Source organism: Staurois parvus, unplaced genomic scaffold (genome assembly GCF_062004578.1).
Source record: "Staurois parvus isolate SC_StPar_1 unplaced genomic scaffold, SC_StPar_1.0 ptg000221l, whole genome shotgun sequence".
NCBI lineage: Eukaryota > Metazoa > Chordata > Amphibia > Anura > Ranidae > Staurois > Staurois parvus.
Window position 1 is genome coordinate 2312012 of NW_028318017.1, and position 21731 is coordinate 2333742.

The window sequence follows — 21731 nt, forward strand, 5'->3', positions numbered from 1 at the left end:
CTCCACAATGAGGAGAATGTTCCGGCCCCGGAAGTGGGGGAATGTTGTGCCCCTGAAGGGGTTAATCTGGGTTCCCACACTATATATGTGTGTATCATCATCTGCTGGAGATAAAAGACGTCACAGTGACTATGGAGGAAGAGGACGGGCGTGAGTATGGGGGAAGAGGACGGGCGTGAGTATGGGGGAAGAGGACGGGCGTGAGTATGGGGGAAGAGGACGGGCGTGCGTATGGGGGAAGAGGACGGGCGTGCGTATGGGGGAAGAGGATGGGCGTGCGTATGGGGGAAGAGGACGGAGGTGACCATGGAGGAAGAGGACGGACGTGACCGTGGGGGAAGAGGACGGACGTGACTGTGGGGGAAGAGGACGGGTGTGAGTATGGGGGAAGAGGACGGGCGTGCGTATGGGGGAAGAGGACGGACGTGACCATGGAGGAAGGGGACGGACGTGACCATGGAGGAAGGGGACGGACGTGACCATGGAGGAAGAGGACGGACGTGACCATGGAGGAAGAGGAGGGACGTGACCATGGAGGAAGAGGACGGACGTGACCATGGAGGAAGAGGAGGGACGTGACCATGGAGGAAGAGGAGGGACGTGACCATGGAGGAAGAGGACGGACGTGACCATGGAGGAAGAGGACGGACGTGACCATGGAGGAAGAGGACGGACGTGACCATGGAGGAAGAGGACGGACGTGACCATGGAGGAAGAGGACAGAAATGACCATGGAGGAAGAGGACGGACGTGACCATGGAGGAAGAGGACGGACGTGACCATGGAGGAAGAGGACGGACGTGACCATGGAGGAAGAGGACGGACGTGACCATGGAGGAAGGGGACGGACGTGACCATGGAGGAAGAGGACGGACGTGACCATGGAGGAAGAGGACGGACGTGACCATGGAGGAAGAGGACGGACGTGACCATGGAGGAAGAGGACGGACGTGACCATGGAGGAAGAGGACGGACGTGACCATGGAGGAAGAGGATGGACGTGACCATGGAGGAAGAGGACGGACGTGACTGACTATGGAGGAAGAGGACGGATGTGACTATGGAGGAAGAGGATGGACGTGACGGGGGGTTAATGGTTGTAAATAGAACATAACATCTTATTACCTCCTCTGCTGCCACTTCCACCAACGTCTCCTCTGTACTTCCTGTGTCCTTGACATTACATCCTGTCTTCCATATAGACTTCCTGTCTGTAATATATTTCTGTCCCCCTTGGTGGGAGTGGAGGTGACCCCTCTATAAGGATCTACAGTCCATACACACCCAGCACAAGGCCGGGGTCACACTACCAGACGCTTCTCGGGGCTGCAGTTCCTCTGAGCTCCACAAGGTGGGGATCTCACTTCTATCCAGACAGGAAGTCTCTATGGAAGACAGACAGGAAGTGATGTCAGGTACAGACCGGAAGTGATGTCAGGTACAGACAGGAAGGGATATTAGGGACAGTCAGGACTTCCATGTGGTACAAGGTGACATTCCTGGATCTGCAGCAGAGGAGGTAATACGTAGATTAACCCCTTCAGGGGGAGGAGTTGATGATAATATATTTGCCCCCAAAGCTGGCCTACATGGTTCAGTTTTATCGTTCAGCCAGCGGGATGACCATAAAAACTGAAGCGATTCCCCCATCCACACATTGGAGGTGGATGGGGGAATCCTCCCCGCTGCACTCTTGTATTCTGACAATGGGGGGACTCCTCCGCTCTCAAAATACACAGATCAGTACTGAAGCTATTGGCTGCAGCTGCTGGGGGAGTGGCTTTTATCCGGCAGTGGCCACACATGGATGGAAATGTGAGCGATCCCTGCTGAACCAGCTGAATTTCCATGGATCTATGGTCACCTTCAGTGACTTCCTCCCCTCCCCCTCATCTCCTTCATGATGGAAGTCATGCTGAGATCATCTCCCATTGGCTGAGCAATATTCTCATTTGTCTCTCAGTTCCTTCTTGCTATTCCTCGTCCTGCCTGTTGTTTCCTTGGATTGATTTTCTGTGTAGTGACCCCGGCTTGGTCTCTTGGATGCGCTCGTCTGTTGCTTGCCCTGACCTTTCTCCTGATTCCTGGATCTCCTCCTCATCTCTCCTCCATATCCTCTTACACAGCTTTTCTCCACACCTGCAGTGACCCTGGAGGGAGGAAACTTGGCACCAGCACGCCGCCAAATCCATCCCCACCATTAGGGGCTCTGGAGACAATTGTCTGCTATTTACACTCCGTTCCTCCGCACGTCACCTGATCACATGACAGCTTACTTCCACAGATTCCGGACAGATTTCTGGATGGTAAAGGTCAAAGTTCACTCTTCAGTTTAGGAGAGGTAGGACGCACCCAGGAACAAGGATTTGGTTTATACAGGAGCCACATATAGAGGACCCCTCAAATCACCCCATCCAAATGTCCCTCCATCCAGAGTCTATATGTCCTATGACATCACACTGATCTCACAGCTCCTCCTCCCAATGTCCCTCCATCCAGAGTCAGAGAATCCTATGACATCACACTGACCTCACAGCTCCTCCCAATGTCCCTCCATCCAGAGTCTATATGTCCTATGACATCACACTGATCTCACAGCTCCTCCTCCCAATGTCCCTCCATCCAGAGTCAGAGAATCCTATGACATCCCACTGACCTCACAGCTCCTCCTCCCAATGTTCCTCCATCTAGAAGTTTTCTGATGCTCTTAGGATGTGGGTCCCCTTGGTATCCTCACATGTAAAGTGGGACTGTTGGTCCTGCGTTGTATGTAATGACATCAGAATGCTGCAACAAGCCTATACCCTGCGTAGTGTGGGGGTCCTGTGGGGGGGGGGGAATTATACCTCAGCCTGAAGTGGGGCTTTAATAAAATGGAGACCTGAATGGAGAGGTGAGGAGGATTCTGGGAATATCATTTGATGTGACTATTTGTGTTCAGATGTAGAGTTTTCCTCCTGTGAAGTCTGGAGATCATATGACATCACATTGCCTCCACCTCCCTCCCTGATAGAAGAGAGAAAGAAGAAGAAGATTCTAGAAGTCACCAGAGAGATCACTGAGCTGCTGACAGGAGAGGTGAGCGGTGCCGGGAATTCTGGGACATTCTCCAGTAACAGACAAGGGATGTGTCTGGATGGTGACTGTATCATTGTGTGTGTCAGGTTCCTATAAGGTGTCAGGGTGTCACTGTCTATTTCTCCATGGAGGAGTGGGAGTATTTAGAAGGACACAAGGATCTCTACAAGGACGTCATGATGGACAATCAGCCGCCCCTCACATCACCGGGTAAGAGGAGACTTTATTGTAAAGGAGAGAGCAGTACGGAGGATCCACCTAGATCCCCCATCATCTGATAAACACATAGAAACAATGGATTCAGTCAGTGTGTGTGTTTCCTACAGATGGATCCAGTCATGGGAACCCACCAGAGAGATGTCCCCGTCCTCTGTATTCCCGGGATTCCACACAGGAAGGTCACACCATCCCTCACCATCATCAGGTAGATGATGACAATTATTGGTAGTTGTGATTTATACACAGCATGTTTGTTACAATGAATGTTTTATTATATCTTTCAGAGTGGAATCCTCGGGGATGATAATATTGATGTTAAAGAAGAGTATAAAGAGGAGGATGAGGAGTATGGAGTGATGGAGGAGTTTTCAGAAGGACACAAGGATATGATGGAGCCACCTAATACCAGGAACCCACCAGAGAGATGTCCCCGTCCTCTGTATTCCCGGGATTCCACACAGGAAGGTCACACCATCCCTCACTATTACAAGGTTGGTGGGATGGAGAATCTAGAACATGGACTTGTAGAGACTATGGGCTCCAATCACAAAGCGGTATCTTCCCGTATCCCAGTATGTAGTAAGATGCTGCACAGCATTTTTCAAAAACTTTATTGGCATTCACTAAAACACTACTAATATACACCATGCGCTATTTTCTGAAGTCATGCTGTTTTTTTAGTTGTGAAGCCTGCGGGTAATTTACCACTGGTGTCCATAACAACACTTGTAAATAGCTCTTTGTTAAGGAGAGGGCAGCTGTCAGTGTCCCCAACAACCAGTAAACAAGGAGCGGACGGTTGCTAAGTTCCCCGCTGACAGCTGTGACAGGTCTGGTATGGATTTTGAGGGGAACCCCGATGCTAAAATAATAAAAATAAAGGCGTGGGTTCCCCTCCAAAATCAAAACCAGACCCTTAGTGAGTGCCCACCTTCCTCTTGAACTATACCAGACCACATATCCTCAACATGAGGTGGGTGCTTCAGGGCAGGGGCACTCTGCCCCCCCAAAAACACTTTGTCACCATGTTGATGGTGACAAGGGTTCCTTCCCCAGAACCCTGGGCAGTGGTTGTGGGGGACTTATTGAAATCCGGAAGCCACCTTTAACAAGGAGGCCCCCAGATCCCAGCCCCCCACAATGTGAATGAGTATAGAGTACATAGTACCCCTATTCATTCACCAAAAAAAAATGTAGTTTAAAAAAACACTGGAAGTTATTTTTGACAAAACAAAAATAAAGAAAAATATCCCCCTGATGTAGATCCATCGATGATCCAATCACAATACTCGCTGTCATTGCTGACTGGAAGAAAAAACAAAGCTCCCCTCCTGCCATCTGACAGCTCCGGCGCCTCCCACTTCTAAATAAACTAAGGAGCGCTACTACCCTGTGACATCACTGGGTGGCCTTGATCCCTTATGATGTCACCAATACAACATGCCCGGTCAGTGACATCACCGAGTGGCACCGTCCCTTAGTATATTTAGTGGCAGGAGGCAGCAGAGCTGTCAGACAGAGGGGAGTCTGTCATGTTCAATTAAACTTTAGCAATAAAACCTGGAAGCTGATTGGTTTCCATGCAGAAGTGCACAATATTCTGAGTGAAGCCGCTTTTGTAAATAAACCCCATAGAGACAATGTGTGGAGTTTATTTATGTGACCTTACATTTTACAGATGATATTTTCTCTCATTTCCTTGATTTAGAGTGGAGATCCAATCGATATAGAATTTGAGGTGAAATCAGAAGAAGAAGAGGCGTATGTGAGGGATGATCAGCAGTCTATGGAGGAGGATGGAATAACGGGGACATTTATAGAGGAGGACACTCCTACAGAGATCAGCACAGGTGGGTCATGAACACTAAATCCATTCCTCCACCCATACTGCTCACTGATTGGTCCAGAGTAGGGCGGGGACTGGGTGATATCAGCCTGTAATCCCCTGGTCCCTTTCCTGAGCTGAGCTCCTCATCCCACCTGATGTGGGCGGAGTCCGGGTTTGGGGGAACCAATCAGCTCCTGTCTAGTAATCCTCTTTGTCTTTGTATTTTAGTCCATGGCCGGGAGAGGAGGAAAACCTCTGAGGATTGTCTCACTTTGTCTCCAGACTGGAAAGTAGAAGATGAGGACATCACACAGTATAGTCCAGGAGAAAACCCGGCTCCCTCCAATGTCCATCCGGCACCACCCAGTGTAGATGGACCATCTGATTCCTCGTATCCTGAGGAACCTCAGACTGTGCGGCACTGGGCCGGCCTTCCAACAGGGAAGAGCTTCTCTTGTACTGAGTGCGGGAAATGTTTCTGTTATAAATCCAAACTGAATGTGCATAAAAGATCTCACACAGGAGAGAAGCCGTATTCCTGTCCTGAGTGTGGGAAATGTTTTATACAAAAATCACACCTTGTCACACATCAAAGGCTTCATACAGGGGAAAAACCTTACTCCTGTTCTGAGTGTGGAAAATGTTTTTCAGACAAATCCTTTTATTACAGACATCAAAGACTGCACACAGGTGAGAAGTCATATACCTGTCCTGAGTGCGGGAAATGTTTTGTAGAAAAGGCAAAACTTGACACACATCAGAGATCTCACACGGGTGAGAAGCCGTATGCCTGTCCTGAGTGTGGGAAATGTTTTTCAGATAAGTCTAATTTTTACAGACATCAGAGATTGCACACGGGTGAAAAGCCGTATTCTTGTTCTGAGTGCGGGAAATGTTTTGCAGAAAAATCAGAACTTGTAAGACATCTTAGGTCTCATACTGGGGAAAGGCCGTTTTCCTGTTCTGTGTGCGGGAAATGTTTTTCACATATGTCTCATCTTAACAAACATCAGAAATCCCACACAGAGGACAAGCCACTTGCCTTTTCTAAATGCAGGAAATTTTTTTTCAAGAAAGTCCAGTCTTTAAATTAATCAGAAATGTCACACAGGTGAAAAGCTGTATTCCTGTTTTGAGTGTGGAAAATGTTTTTCAAGGAAGTCTAATCATCACAAACATCAGAGATCTCGCACCAGGGAGAAGCCGCATTCCTGTCCTGAGTGCGGGAAATGTTCCTCACTGAAGTCCTGTCTTCCTGTACATCAGGGGTCCCACACAACCCTGGAGGTGTATTAGTGCCTTGAGTGCGGGAAATGTCTTTTAGATGAATGTTGCTGGACATCCCAGCTCTCATGTGGGTAAGAAGCACACCCTGATATACTCCATGGCTGATTTTCATCATGAAAGAAACAGTTCATAAGGAGATCAGAGGTCCCCAAAGACATGGATGAAGTGTAGGACCGGGTTGGCCATTGATGGCTGGAGAAGAATAAAAATGGAGTCCTGCCCTGTCAATGGCTGAGTACATTTTGTGGTGGGAGATTTCACAAACACTTGGAGGTCTTGTCACACTTACCTCTAACACAGGTGGTCAGACACTATATCTGGCTTCTGTGGTCCTTACCTATAGCAGCCCCTTTCCCATAAGGCAGGCAGGCCTACTGGTACTCGGTGCCCCCAGGACTGATACACAATGCTATAGTGCCTGGCTACCACACCAGAGCAGGTGCAAACTGAGCACAGCAACAGGCACTTGCATGTGTCAGGCAGAATGGTTCAATGACAGCCCAGGTACAAGGTGAGTTAATCTCCCGAAATGTGTCAGTTTCCCAACCGGGAAGTATTTGGGACAGGACCCCATTGTCTGGGACTGAAGATCTGGCTCTCTGTCTGTTTTTATGGTCGGCTTGTGAGATTCCATTTGTGATCTATCTTTTAATAAATGTGATATTACGGTAATGCACCCTCTTGTGTGCTGTCTTTGACAATTCCTAGATTCCCCCATCTGTGGAGGGCTGCACCTCATCAAGTGACAGATAACGTGTGGAATTGTGAAGCACCAAGATTTGAGCGCTGTTGTGTTTGGCAACATTTGATTGACAAGGCAGGCAATATTCAGAGTAATCAGAGTTCAATCCCTAGTCCAAAGACAGGCAGAGTTCATAGAGTAGTTGATATCTGATCCAAGGTCATGAACAGAGGAATCCAAACAGCAGAGCAGGACAGACAGACAGGAAGCTTGAACACGTATTACACACAGTATCACAAGCATGAGACTGCAGGTTTGGCTGGCTTAAATCAGGTTTGGTCTCCACCCAGAGACTGGCTGCATCATAACTAAAACCAGGATGCTGTAATGAGACCATCAGCTGTGATGGATTGGGGGCACTAGAAGCTTCTGACATTAACCTCCCTCTGAAGAGGGGCCCACAGACCCTTAAAGGCATGTTGGGAATTCAGCAAAGAACCATTATGTTGGGCAATGGTCAGGGGATCATCAAAGTCAGGTTCGTTAGTAGGTATAGAGTTTATGGAGCCAAACTGGACAGCAGAGAACCTGTAACATCAGGTTGGATAGCCGGTGACATGGTACTGCAGTCAGGCTGTAACGCAGGCTGGATGCAGAGTGGACTGAAGAAAAAGTTGTGGGCCCCAAATGGCTGAATGAGGCAGTTTATCCAAAAGCTGGATGGAACTTCTTAGACAGGTTTGAGCAAATATAGTTATAGTAGGGTGAGGCCCGGTTACTGAAAGTTCCAAAAATGAAAGAGCAGGAGGCTCAATTGGCCTGGGCTGAACCAGAACAACTGGTGCGGAGGTAGGCTAGACCACACTGGCTGGTGTAGAGACAGACTAGACCACACTGGCAGGTGTAGAGACAGACTAGACCACACTGGCAGGTGTAAAGACAGACTAGACCACATCAGCAGGTGTAGAGACAGACTAGACCACACTGGCAGGTGTAGAGACAGACTAGACCACACTGGCAGGTGTAAAGACAGACTAGACCACACTGGCAGGTGTAAAGACAGACTAGACCACATCAGCAGGTGTAGAGACAGCAGAACTTGAGGACAAGTCAGCCTGGACATGCATCCAAGGGTGTTTATGGACAGGCAAAGGAAGGGGTAATCCAGAGTGTTGGACTTTTGAGGACTTATAGTGAGCACAGATTTTGCAAGCTCTTACATAGAAACAGGATTCCTTATGGAGAGAGGGCCACTAAAGCCCACGAGAAACTAAAGAAAAGGTTTTAGTACTCCCTGGGAACTCGGCCATCTTAGCTAGATATGCTTCTGAAAGCAAACGGCTTTCCAGGGGTAGATTAAGCAGAGCACTAGACGGGGCCCTAAAAATAGAGTTTAAAAGTTCAGGGGAAGGGCCCGTTTCTTGGCTTATTGGGGCAGCTGGTGACAACGTGGCCATGGTCCTCATAGTATAAGCAGAGTCCCTGAGATCTTCTAGCCTTTTCCCCAGAAGATAAAGGATAGACCTAACCTGAACTGGCTTCTTGGATCTGGGACCTTCCACCCTGAGTCACCAGAAACATGATCAGGCGGGATAACCCTGGGCTCTGGTTCCTGCAGTACTGCTGGAGGTGCGTTTACATGCACAGACAGTTCCTGGACTTGAAGTCTCAGTTTGCATATCTCCTCAGCAAATGCATGATCCTGTGTAGAGTCCATCTTCACAGAAACATGTTCTTGTTAAAGACTTGTGATAATGTCACACTTACCCCTAACACAGGTGGTCACACACTAGAGATGGCTTCTGTGTTCTTTACCTAAAGCCGCCCCCTTTCCCATAAGGCAAGCTCAGTTGCTCCCAGGACTTATACACAATGCTATAGTGCCTGGCTACCATGCTGGGGCAGGCGTGAACTGAGCACAGCAAACAGGTACTTGAGGTTGGCAGACAGGCAGATTGGAGCAATGACAGTCCAGGTAAAAGGCAGGCAAGACTTGGGGTACTCGGGGTCAGAACCATAGTTAAAGGCAGGCAGAGTTTAGAGAGTAGTAGATATCTGATCCGAGGTCATCAGCGAGGGAATCCAAACTGGCAAACAGGGAGATTGGAACATGTGTTTAAAACACAATATAACAAGCATGGGACTGCAGGCTTGGCTGGTTTAAATCAAGTTTAGTCTCCACCCAGAGACTGGCAACATCTATCAACTGTCAGTTGGACAGACACACAGGTAGAATGTATCACATCCAAAAGCAGGATGCTGGAATGAGACCAGCAGCAGTGATGGAGCAGGAATGCTAGATGCTTCTGACAATTGTCCAAATGTGACCATTGGCCATATGTAGTCAGTGATGTCACTGCTATCCCAACCCCCTTCCTTACATGGCAGGGATTCCCAATGACATCACTGATTCCTGGGGATTTAGCAGTTACAAGTATCCGTTGCTTCCTTAGGCCCCAGTGCAGGAAGCTGTTATATATAAACGTGCATTTGGTTTCAATTTGTTTTTTGTATGAAAGTTTCATTTTCAGAGATTGAGATGTACAGCAATATTCTGGAAAAACCACCAACTTTATCAAATCCACCCGAACCAACGAATATACAAAACAAATGCTGGAAATACAAAACAAATTCTGAAGATGAGTTGGGCCAACATAACGAAGGGGATTGAATGAAATTCTTCAATGAACAAATGTATCCAAACTAAATGGAAATCTCTAGTATGCACACGCCTAGTTATATATAGAAGTGGTAGAAATGTCTCTTCTATATGTGATGATCGGCTCCTGCAAAACACGGGACCGGAACAGGCAAAGTTTGGTTTGAACTGTCGTCATCCCTACTCTCCGACAACTAAACCCAGAGATCATCCCAAGTGGTCATTGTATTTGTCCCTTACATTGGTGACCAATGGGAGAAGGACCCCTTATATCAGTGATCAGTGTAGTGGTCCCTTACATTGGTGACCAATGGGAGAAGGAACCCCTTATATCAGTGATCAGTGTAGTGGTCCCTTACATTGGTGATCAATGGGAGAAGGACCCCCTTATATCAGTGGTCAGTGCAGTGGTCCCTTACTTTGGTGACCAATGGGAGAAGGACCCCCTTATATCAGTGGTCAGTGTAGTGGCCCCTTACATTGGTGACCAATGGGAGAAGGACCCCCTTATATCAGTGGTCAGTGTAGTGGTCCCTTACATTGGTGACCATTAGGAGAAGGACCCCTTATATCAGTGGTCATTGTATTTGTCCCTTACATTGGTGACCAATGGGAGAAGGACCCCCTTATATCAGTGGTCAGTGTAGTGGTCCCTTACATTGGTGACCAATGGGAGAAGGACATCCTTATATCAATGGTCAATGTAGTGGTCCCTTACATTGGTGGGCAATGGGAGAAGGACCCCCTAATATCAGTGGTCTCTTACATTACAGCAGAGCCACTAGACTTGGAGGACTTCATATGATGTCCACCCAGGATGGGAGAGATCCCACTCAGCGGTAATTCTTCTATATGCCTGGTGGGAAGCAGTTAATTACAGGGGACACTACAGGTTCTATATGTAGTCTGGGGGTCCCTGTGGAAGTCCATGTGTGGACATTTCTACCTATGATAAATGACAGGCTAATCCCACCTGGAGACTTTCTCCACACCTGGAGTGTGCTGAGTTCTTGGAGAACGTCTACACAGTGTTTCCAGATTGGCTTTATCACCCCAACGAGCTCGCTCCAGTTCATGGATGTCATCATTATGTTTGGAGGATCTCACCAGTCAGGAGCCTTTCCTGTCATCCTACATGTTCCCTTCTGAGGATTGTTCTATCCTTCCAAACAAATGTATGAAATCATCGATGAGTCCTCCTTCTATGTGATCTAGAAGATCTTCAATCACAATGTCTTTATGGATGAAGTGGATGGCCCAGTTTATATATTATTTATTGCTTTACAGCTTTATTCCCTCCAGGATTCATTCTTTATTTATAGAACCATTCAAGGAAGTGTTCTTACTTTGAGAGATCTCCACCACCATTCCTCTGTGACCATTACATCCTTGTCATTTATGTCTAACATCTTCTTTATGAGTGGATTGATATATATTTTTATACTTTAGGATGTATTTTTGCATTTTCTTTTACCCAAAAAGATCTGTTTTGGAGGTCTCTGTTTTATTATGTATTTTGTTTTTATCTTGTGTTCTGTGTCTTTAAGACTTTTCTATCTGTAGTAAAATATATTTTTTAAACAGTTGGTTGCATAAGAGTTAGGATTATTTTTTCTTCCTTTTTTTAGTTCTGTTTGAACTTTCCTGGTATCTCTGTAAGGTAGATACAATAGTTATTAGGGGACGTTTCTCGGGGCTGCAGTTCCTCTGAAGTCCACAAGATGGTGATCTCATTTCTCCCCAGACAGGAAGTCTCCATGGAAAACAGACAGGAATTGATGTCAGGTACAGACAGGAAGTGATGTCAGGTACAGGCAGGAAATTTTGAGAGGTGAGTTGGGAGGAAGCAGATCAGAGATATTGCTGGAAGTGGCAGCAGAGGAGGTAATAAGATGTTATGTTCTAGTTACACCCAGTAACCCCCCTGTCACGTCCGTCCTCTTCCTCCATAGGCACGTCCGTCCTCTTCCTCCACAGTCATGTCCGTCCTCTTCCTCCATAGTCACGTCCGTCCTCTTCCTCCATAGTCACGACCGTCCTTTCCTCCATAGTCATGTCCGTCCTTTCCTCCATAATCACGTCCGTCCTCTTCCTCCGTAGTCACGTCCGTCCTCTTCCTCCGTAGTCACGTCCGTCCTCTTCCTCCGTAGTCACTTCCGTCCTCTTCCTCCGTAGTCACGTCCGTCCTCTTCCTCCGTAGTCACGTCCGTCCTCTTCCTCCGTAGTCACGTCCGTCCTCTTCCTCCGTAGTCACGTCCGTCCTCTTCCCCCATAGTCACGTCCGTCCTCTTCCCCCATAGTCACGTCCGTCCTCTTCCTCCATAGTCACGTCCATCCTCTTCCTCCATAGTCACTGTGACGTCTTTTATCTCCAGCAGATGATGATACACACATATATACTGTGGGAACCCAGATGAACCCCTTCAGGGGCAGAACATTCCCCCACTTCCGGGGCCGGAACATTCTCCTCATTGTGGAGATAAATTCTAGTAATATGGTCCTCTAAACAAACAGCACTGACAATAAATAGACAAGACAAGGACCATCCTGACCATACATGGCCTACAAAGGGCAATGATGACACTACACAGGCAGCCAATGGGCAATCATTACACTACGCAGCCAACACAATGATGGAGTGCCGGGGTCAGGAGTATGGAGCATAGAGCCCCTTACATTGCTGCTCAGGAGGAAGAAAACATTCCTTTTTAACAAAAAATGTATATAAATCTGAGGCACTTTTAGGAATGTCCGGGGTTTTCAAAAATGAAAGGGGCTTTATAGCGAGTAAAACATTTAATATGTGTAACATTGCGTTGTTTATCTCCTCCTCCCCTCCCCCGCCTGTCTCCAGCACTGCCCCCAGGGACTATCAGGGAGGGGAAAGACCTTGCAGTGTAATGAGAACCGATTGGCTGCTCCTCAGGAAAGGGGAGTGTCCGGCTTTCTCCCTTTCACTCCCAGAGCCCCTTTTGCACACGTTTAAAAAATTATTTTAAGCCTGAAGATGACAGAAAACCCCCAAAATATCGATTTTTTGAAAGTAGACTTTAGAGAATAAAATAGCGGCAGTTCCAATTTTTTATGTTACAAAATATTATCACAAAGTCTTGGAAATGCCAAATTTCAGTAAAATATACACTTAAGTTAATTTCAGGGCAGAAAAAAGCAATAAATTACCAATTGATTTGTAAAAATATAAAAGACGAGGTTGCAGCGAGTAAATAGATATCCAACATGTCAAACCTTAAGTTGTGTGTGCTGAAATGGTGACAACCTTTAGTACCCTATTCGGTTTGCAACAAACTTACCACCATCCATGACCTTTGTCTCCCTCAACCTCCTGGTGATCACCGAAACCTGGATCCAAACCACCGACTCTAGCTCCCCTGCAGCACTCTCCTATGGAGGTCTCACCTGCACCCACTCACCCAGACCCAGCGGTCGAAAAGGTGGTGGGGTTGGTATGCTCCTGTCACCACAGAGCACCTTCCGAGTCCTCCCAAACCCCCCTCTCTATCCTTCTCCTCCTTTGAGGCCCACTGCATCCGACTATTCTCTCCAATCCCCCTGAGGATCGCAGTAATCTATCGGCCCCCTGGACCCGTATCCCACTTCCTCGATGACTTCTCCGCCTCGCTAGCCTTCTTTCTCTTCTCCGAGCTGCCCACCATCATCCTTGGAGACTTCAACATCCCTACCAACATCAATAACCCGACTACATTCCAACTCCTCCACCTAACATCTTCTTTTGCACTCACACAGTGTATACAGTCCTCCACCCACTCCGACGGGAACACCCTGGACCTTGTTTTCTCTTATCTCTGCACCCCCCACAACCTCACAAACACCCCTTTTCCCCTCTCTGACCACAACCTCATCACCTTTAAACGTCAAACTATTACCAGCTAAAACCTATGCAACCTGAACCCGGCCCCTTCCACTCTACAGCTGACCAACTTTATGACAGTATCCTTCCCCTGTCCTGCCCTGACCTGGCCACTACTGTCTATAACAACTCGCTGACAGCCGCTCTTGACTTCTTAGCACCCCTAACCACATGAAGCATTAGACCCCGACCACTTCAACCCTGGCAGACTGACCATACCAAAAACCTCAAGCGACACAGTTGCGCTCTAGAGCGACTATGGCGCAAAACCAGATCCCAACAAACGTTCACCCGATATAAATCTGCCTTCCTCACCTACACTTCCTCCCTCCATGCTGCCAAGCAAGCCTACTTTGTAACCCTCATGAATTCCCTCTCCTCCAGCCCTCACCGGCTCTTCTCCACCTTCAACTCTCTGCTCTTTCCGCCCCCACCTCCACCCAGTACCTCACTCACCACCCACGAGATTGATAACCACTTCCAAAGCAAGATTGATGCAATTTGCAGGGACGTCACCACTGCTCAGACATCCGCCCCACCTAGCATCCCTCACACAAAAACCCCCTCAACACTCCTCTCCTTCGACCTAGCCACTGTCCAGACCTCCACCCCGCCCAACATTCCTCTCACTAAAACCCCCTCAACACTCCACTCCTTCGACCCTGCTACCACTGAAGAGATCACTAAGGTCTTCTCTGAAGCTCGCCTTACCACCTGCCCCCTTGACCCTGTCCCCACACAACTCCTATGATCACCCTCCTCCATCCTACGCTCCCTCACTCACATCTTTAATCTCTCTCTCTCTGCTGGCACATTCCCCTCCCCTCTGAAGCACGCGCACATCACTCCCATACTTAAAAAACCCTCCCTGGACCCCACCGACCTGAACAAACTTAGACCCATCTCCCTGCTGCCATTTTCATCCAAACTCCTTGAGCACTTAGCCTAAAATCGCCTAAGCTCCCACCTCACTGACAACAACCTCCTTGATCCCCTACAATCTGGCTTCCGTCCCCTACACTCCACCAAAACTGCCTTACTCAAACTCACCAACAACCTGCTAACCGCCAAAGCCAATGGCCAATACTCAGTGCTACTACTCCTCCACCTCTCCGCAGCCTTTGACACAGTCGATCAACCCCTCCTCCTCAAAAAACTATACTCATTTGGCCTCAGAGACTCTGCTCTCTCCTGGCTCTCTTCCTATCTATCTCAACACTCCTTCAGTGTTACCTATAACACTGCCACCTCCCCCTCACTCCCCCTCTCTGTTGGGGTCCCCCAAGGTTCTGTCCTCGGGCCCCTTCTCTCCTCCATCTACACCTCCTCCCTTGGTCAACTGATACACTCTCACGGCTTCAACTACCATCTCTATGCCGATGGCACTCAAATCTATCTCTCTACCCCTCACCTCACCCCTTCAGTCTCCGCCCGAATCACTAGCCTTCTGAATTACATATCAGACTGGATGTCACTCCACTTCCTCAAATTAAACCTTGCCAAAACCGAGCTCCTAGTTTTCACCTCAGCTCGCGCCCCCTCCCCTGACCTCTCCATCACGACCAAAAACGCCACCATGAGCCCCACCCCTCAAGCCAGAGTACTAGGTGTCATTGTAGACTCCAATCTGTCTTTCCAGCCCCAGATCCAATTGCTGACAAATTCATGCAGACTCCACCTCCACAACATCTCCAAAATACGTCCGTTCCTAACTCCAGAAACTAAAAACCAACTCATTCACTCCCTTATTATATCACGACTTAACTACTGTAACTCCCTCCTCACCGGCCTACCCCAACACAGGCTATCCCCGCTTCAGTCTATCCTGAATTCTGCAGCCAGACTCATCCACCTTACTAACCGCTCCGTATCCGCCTCCCCCCTCTACCAATCCCTCCACTGGCTTCCGATTGCCCAACACATAAAATTCTAAATATTAACATTGACATACAAAGCTGTTCATAACACTGCCCCAAACTACATCACCAACCTGATATCCATCTACCACCCAAAATGCACTCTCCGCTCTTCACAAGACCTCCTACTCTCCAGTTCTCTGGTCTCCTCCTCCCATGCCCTTCTCCAGGACTTCTCCAGGGCTTCCCCCATCCTCTGGAACTCACTACCCCAATCCATCAGACTGTCACATACCCTCCTCACCTTTAGGCACACCCTGAAAACCCATCTCATCAGAGAAGCCTACCCCGCCCTCACCAAACTGCTGATCTCCTCCGCTCTTCCCACCGTCTCCATCCCCCACAGCTATTTCCTCCTGTACCACTCTCCCCTCCATCCTAGATTGTAAGCTTCAAGGAGCAGGGCCCTCAAACCCCTCATGTATTGTATTGTTACTGTACTGTCCCGTGTACTGTCTCCCATTATAATGTACAGCGCTGAGCAAACTGTTGGTGCTATATAATTACTGTATAATAATATATAATAATCTATAGGTGACACATTTATAGCCCCTTCTAGGTCATCAGTATAGAGTACGGAGGAGGTCTGCTCCTAGAATTATCCTCTCATTCTGGTGTGACCGGCGATATGTAACGTGTATCACAATCAATGTTATCACGTGTAGGCGCTCCAGCGTGTGCGCTTATGTTTGGGCGTGCATATATGTGGGGGTGGGAGGCCTCAAAATTTTTTGAGGGGAGGAGTTATGTACTTGGGTGTAACTTTAATTCTTTACAATTAAAAACAAACATTTTTACTTAAGGGGACAAAGTCCTCTATGTGATGACTTTTGATGAGAGGTTCTCTTTATTGAGATATCCAGGGTCTAAAGGACCCCCAATGTCTCCCCTGTACTCCACTGGATGGAATGTAGTGCACATCGCACCGCATTACATTCTTTGCCATCCTCGATGGTCGGGAAATCTGTCATAACATCACTTCTGGGGCAGAACAAGAAGGGAGTGAATGTGTCCGCTCTCCTCCATCCCCTCTACCCTCTGACACCAGCTGACCCGGGCCCACAGATGGGCAAGCAGAGCCGGGGAAGCATAGTAGGTACAGGAGAGGTTCACACAGATGGGGTGGCAGAGGCTGGCACCTGAAAGGAGAGCCCTGCGGCTTGCCCTCAGCAGGGATAAAGATTAAATACAATATTTGCCTGGCACCTGGAAGTACATGTCCTGGGCGTCGGGCGATGTAAAATGAACATTTCTGCATGATGAGCCGACATTGACCTCACAGCACTGCCTCAGAGCAAAACTAGTCATAGGAAGGATCAGATTTATCATTCCTTGTCTGCAGATCTAAAACTCATCAAAACCAGTTTAGAGACCAAACAAACCCAACAGAGAAAAGGGTCCCCGAACCTCAAAATTGTAGTAAACACTAAACAGTCCAAACAAAATGTCTTCCCATGGGGGGAGTAGTTCTTCAATGTCCAGCAACCCTCCTATTCCCCCCTCACATCCACATCCTATTATTATGTGACCAATACCATCCAAATCATTCTTACTTTCATTTCCCAAAGTTATCCGTCTACAAGGAGACCTGTATAGATCACATGATGGCACCAATGAGGATGGAGGAGGACCGGAGTCACATGACTGAGAAGATACTAAACCTCACCCTGGAGATCATCTACCTGCTGACCGGAGAGGTGAGACAGATTCTAGGAGGTCACATGACATCACTCTTGTCTCTATTAATAAAACAGACCTGACTAGAGGTGAGGAGGATTCTGGGAGGTCACATGACATCACTGTTATCTCTATTAATAAAGCACAGACTTAACCGGAGAGGTGAGGAGGATGCAGGGAGGTCACATGACATCGCTGTTATCTCTATTAATAAAACACAGAGCTGACCGGAGTGGTGAGGAGGATTCTGGGAGGTCACATGACATCGCTCTTACCTCTATTAATAAAACACAGACCTGACCGGAGAGGTGAGGAGGATTCTGGAAGGTCACATGACATCACTCTTACCTCTATTAATAAAACACAGACCTGACCGGAGAGGTGAGGAGGATTCTGGGAGGTCACATGACATCACTGTAACATAAATGTAAAAGAATCATTGTGTCAGTAGCTGAGATGTGATGTGATCAGTAAAAATATGTAATCGTAGATCTCGTCTCATTCCATGTTATTACAGATCTGTGTTCAGTATTCAGTCAGAGACATATGTTCACCAATTAACATCTGAAAGGACAGAGCAGCTTTTAGGCTGGAGGTGACACCTGGATGCCAATAAAACGTCACCTATGTAGCCAGAGTTTGCCGCTTTCTTGAAATCTAAAAGAAGAGCTCTAGCCATTTTGGCTTTGGGAAGCAGCAGGAGACCAGGAGAGGGCTCCAAAAGGTCTGCCAGCTCTGATTTATATCCACAGATCAGAGGAATATATTTAAACTTTCATAAAAGCTAAAATATTAGTTGCAGAAAGATGAAAATACTTCCTTCTGATTGGACACACTGTATGCTCCATCTACATGTAAAACTGTATCTGTAGCCTCTGTAGAATCCCAGAGAAACGCAGGAAACGGTTATATGGCGCCTGATTGCGACAGCTGAACAGTGATTGGTACTGTCACGATCGGACAGATGAGCTGGTGTTGGAAATTCTATCCCTGACTTGGTGATTCAAACCATTCCTGGTCCAACCGACTTTGGGCACTTCAGAACCCAGAACATCCTGTCGGCTGGTACAGGAACACCCCCCCCCCCCCACATCCATAATTCAATAAATTGAGCTCCCTGAGATATGGACGGAGTGATTCATACGGAGCCGGTTCCATGTGACTGGCAAATTGCGGACTTTCTCTGACTTGCTCCAGTCGCAGGATAACTCTTGGTAAAAGTTTTATTTCTGTTTCTATTCCCTTTTATTTTATAGTCAATAGCCAATAATTGTGTGTCTTTTTTGTATTTTCTGTAACTGTTTTTTCTTTGTACATATTTTATGCACCACCAACTTTTGGGATATTAACTTCTTGCCAACCAGCCACTGTAGAAATACGGTGGCAGGGCGGCACGGCTGCGCAAAACCACATTTTAAAACGTGCTTTTGCAAAACAGGTAGGGGGCACGTGCGAGGCACGCCACCGCCCTACCTGCGCTGCTGATCGTGGCTGCGGGTGTCAGTCGCCGGGTCATGGCCGGTCGTTACCTGCCGTGTCCTGGTGATTAGCGGCAATCACTGACAGAGAGCATGGCTGCAGTGTTTACACTGCACCTCTGCTTTCTGTCAGTTTCCTGTCAGCTCCTGACATGCTGATCCAGAGAGAAGTTTATCTCTCTGGATCAGCATGTTCCCGTGCAGTACACACCCCTGCCCCCCAGTAAAACACTCCCCTCACACAGTTAACCCTTTCATGGAATAAAAAAGTTAACCCCTTTCTCCCCAGTGCCATTAGTACAGTGTCAGTGTTTTTTTTTTTTGCACTGATCACTGTATTGGTGTTAGTGACCCCAAGTCAGTTCCCCCCAGTGTCAGAATGTCCACCGCAGTCCTGCCATAAGTCACTGATCGCCGCCATTATTAGTATAAACAAATTAAAAATCCCAGTATCTTTCCTGCCATTTGTAAACGCTATAACTTTCACGTAAACCAATTAATTTACACGTATTGGGTTTTTTTTAGCAAAGATGTCGCAGAATGCATTTTGGCCAAAATTTATGACGAAATTTAATTTTAAAATTTTTTTACTGGACATGTTTTATAGCAAAAAGTCCAAAATATTGTTTTTTTTCTCAAAATTGTCACCCTTTTTTGTTATAGCGCAAAAAATAAAAAACGCACAGGCGATCAAATACCACCAAAAGAAAGCTCAATTTGTGGGAAAAAAAGGACGTAAATTTAATTTGGGTGCAGTGTTGCATGATCGCACAATTGTCAGTTAAAGTAACGCAACGCCGTAACACAAACCACTTCTGTAACAGCTTCCTGACTGCCCTATAGCAGAAATACTGCTACAGGGCGGCATGGGTGCAAAAAATCATATATATATATATATATATATATATATATATATATATATATATATACGTGATTCGCACTCCCGTGGTTTTCATGCCCCTCCCAGATAGCGTCAGATTGTCCGTCAGTACACCAGTCATCACATTTAACCCCTTGATTGCCAGGAGCACGCTCATGCACAATAAACCTCCATTGCTAGTATAGTGTCTGAACGGGTCAATATCTTTGATCAGATCAGCTCTATACCAGCGTTCACATTATATAGTGTCCCCAAAAATGCAGCGTTACCTCCTTGATTTTTGGAGCTGTTTTTCATGGAATATCTGTATGCGTTGATTGTGGATCAAAGCAATTTATATGCACAACAATTTATTGCCGCCAACCCAAATTCAAACCTTGCCAGACCAGTCGCATGGAAACTCATTACGGTTTTCGAATTTACATTTTTTTTGGGCCTAACCCTCAACATGGGGATTAGTAAAAGAAATGAATTGTGGTTGTATTGGTCCGCAGACCCGATTCATCATATGCCGTGTTCTCTGCTGCCATGGCCAGGCATAGATATGAGAGTATAATGCGTTTTATGCATTTCAAGGACAATACACTCTGTCATTCTCGGGGTGACTCTGAATTTGACCGGCTCCACAAAATTCAGCCCCTCGCAAATCACCTTAACCAAAAATTTGCAGATGTCTATACTCCCCAGCAAAACATCTGCATTGATGAATCCCTCATTCATTTTTCTGGCCGCCTTGCATTCAAACAATTTCTCTCCAGCAAGCGTGCCAGATATGGGGTCACGATGTAGAAGACCTGTGAGAGGGCAACAGGCTATACTTATAAGTTTTGGATTTATGAGGGAAAATAGTGTCATGTGGAGCCCCCCGGATGCCCAGACTACATGGGGAGCAGTGACAAGATAGTTTGGGACTTGGTGTTGTCTTGGAAATTCGCTTTAACGAATTTCTCCTTACCGTGAGTACTCGCAGTTGGATGCGCAGAAATCCCCCATAAAGCTGTGCGAATCTCGCTTACCACGACTGCAGCCAAACTACACGATTCCTGCCCATCCAAATACTTTGGTTCTGTTGAATTTGTGGGTGATGGAGCTCCGTTACCCTGGAATGATCACACGACACTCTAAGGCTGGTTGCAACTCACATAAGGGCTGATTTTAGGCTCAGCTCTCTGTTTTATTAAGAATACACACATGCCCCCCACATGAATAAAGTCAATCCCTCCCACCGAACAATACAATGGGGATTGCCTATACAGAGGATATACATTCCAATTGGAGCATAGCCTTTGCTATTATCTATCACTGGTCCTCCCCCATGAGTCTTCTGAGGTCAGCAGACTTCCTCCCCTTCCCCCCTATGAGCCATCTGAGGTCATATTTCCTGTCCTACTAGCTTCTATTGGTATGCAAAATTCTCTGCACAAGCACTCCCTAAAAATATCAGTCTGTACCTGGATGGGCCCGATACGATCTTTATTAAAACACATCCATCCAAGATACAGTTTCAAGTTGGTAATGGGTTGTAAGATATGCATAAGCCTACACGTGGAGTTCACACCGCTTGCGCATTGCGTTATGAAGCCCACGTGGTACCATGCTGCTGATATGTGGATACAGGCCCACGGTCTACTGACAGCAGCATTCGCATGGAATGCCGTGGTGGTATACACGCCGGTCTATAAGCGCAGATCTGCCATCTCATCCATTACCAAGCCGAGTACTGTAATACATACATTGTACATGCGCATGGCCCAATTGCAGCCTTCAGAGCTTTAATTAAGCCACACGAGAGACATATGAATAACACGAATACATGACACATTTAAAGTTCGACCAACAATACAAAATTTCCATGACAGTGTCATCATTTCTCCATATGGGGTACCACTTATACGTGGACAATTTTTATTCAAGCGTGCCACTATTTAGACATATATTCAATCTTGGAACTGGCGCATGTGGCACCGTGTGACCTAATGTGTGCCCACCATTAGAAGTGGGTGGATGCAGGGCGGTATATTGTAATGGTGGGAATACCACACACTTTCTGGCAGAGATTTCTTCTCATTTTTGTCATTCAGTCCACAGGCTGCATACAAAAAAAAAAGAACATAGTATACATACCCAACAAGGACCAG

At 47.1% G+C, this 21731-nt stretch overlaps 2 protein-coding genes across 2 annotated transcripts in view; one reads left to right on the forward strand and one right to left on the reverse strand.

Moving 5' to 3' along the window:
• Positions 1 to 21731, reverse strand: part of LOC149460759 (uncharacterized) — a 333674-nt gene that overhangs the window by 244252 nt on the left and 67691 nt on the right. The window lies entirely within an intron of this gene.
• LOC149460761 (uncharacterized) overlaps positions 1 to 21731 on the forward strand; it is a 172588-nt gene that overhangs the window by 111200 nt on the left and 39657 nt on the right. The window contains exon 6 of the mRNA XM_089679203.1: positions 5359 to 6201. Coding sequence (XP_089535329.1) covers positions 5359 to 6201 — 843 coding nt within the window. The remainder of the gene's footprint in view (positions 1 to 5358; positions 6202 to 21731) is intronic.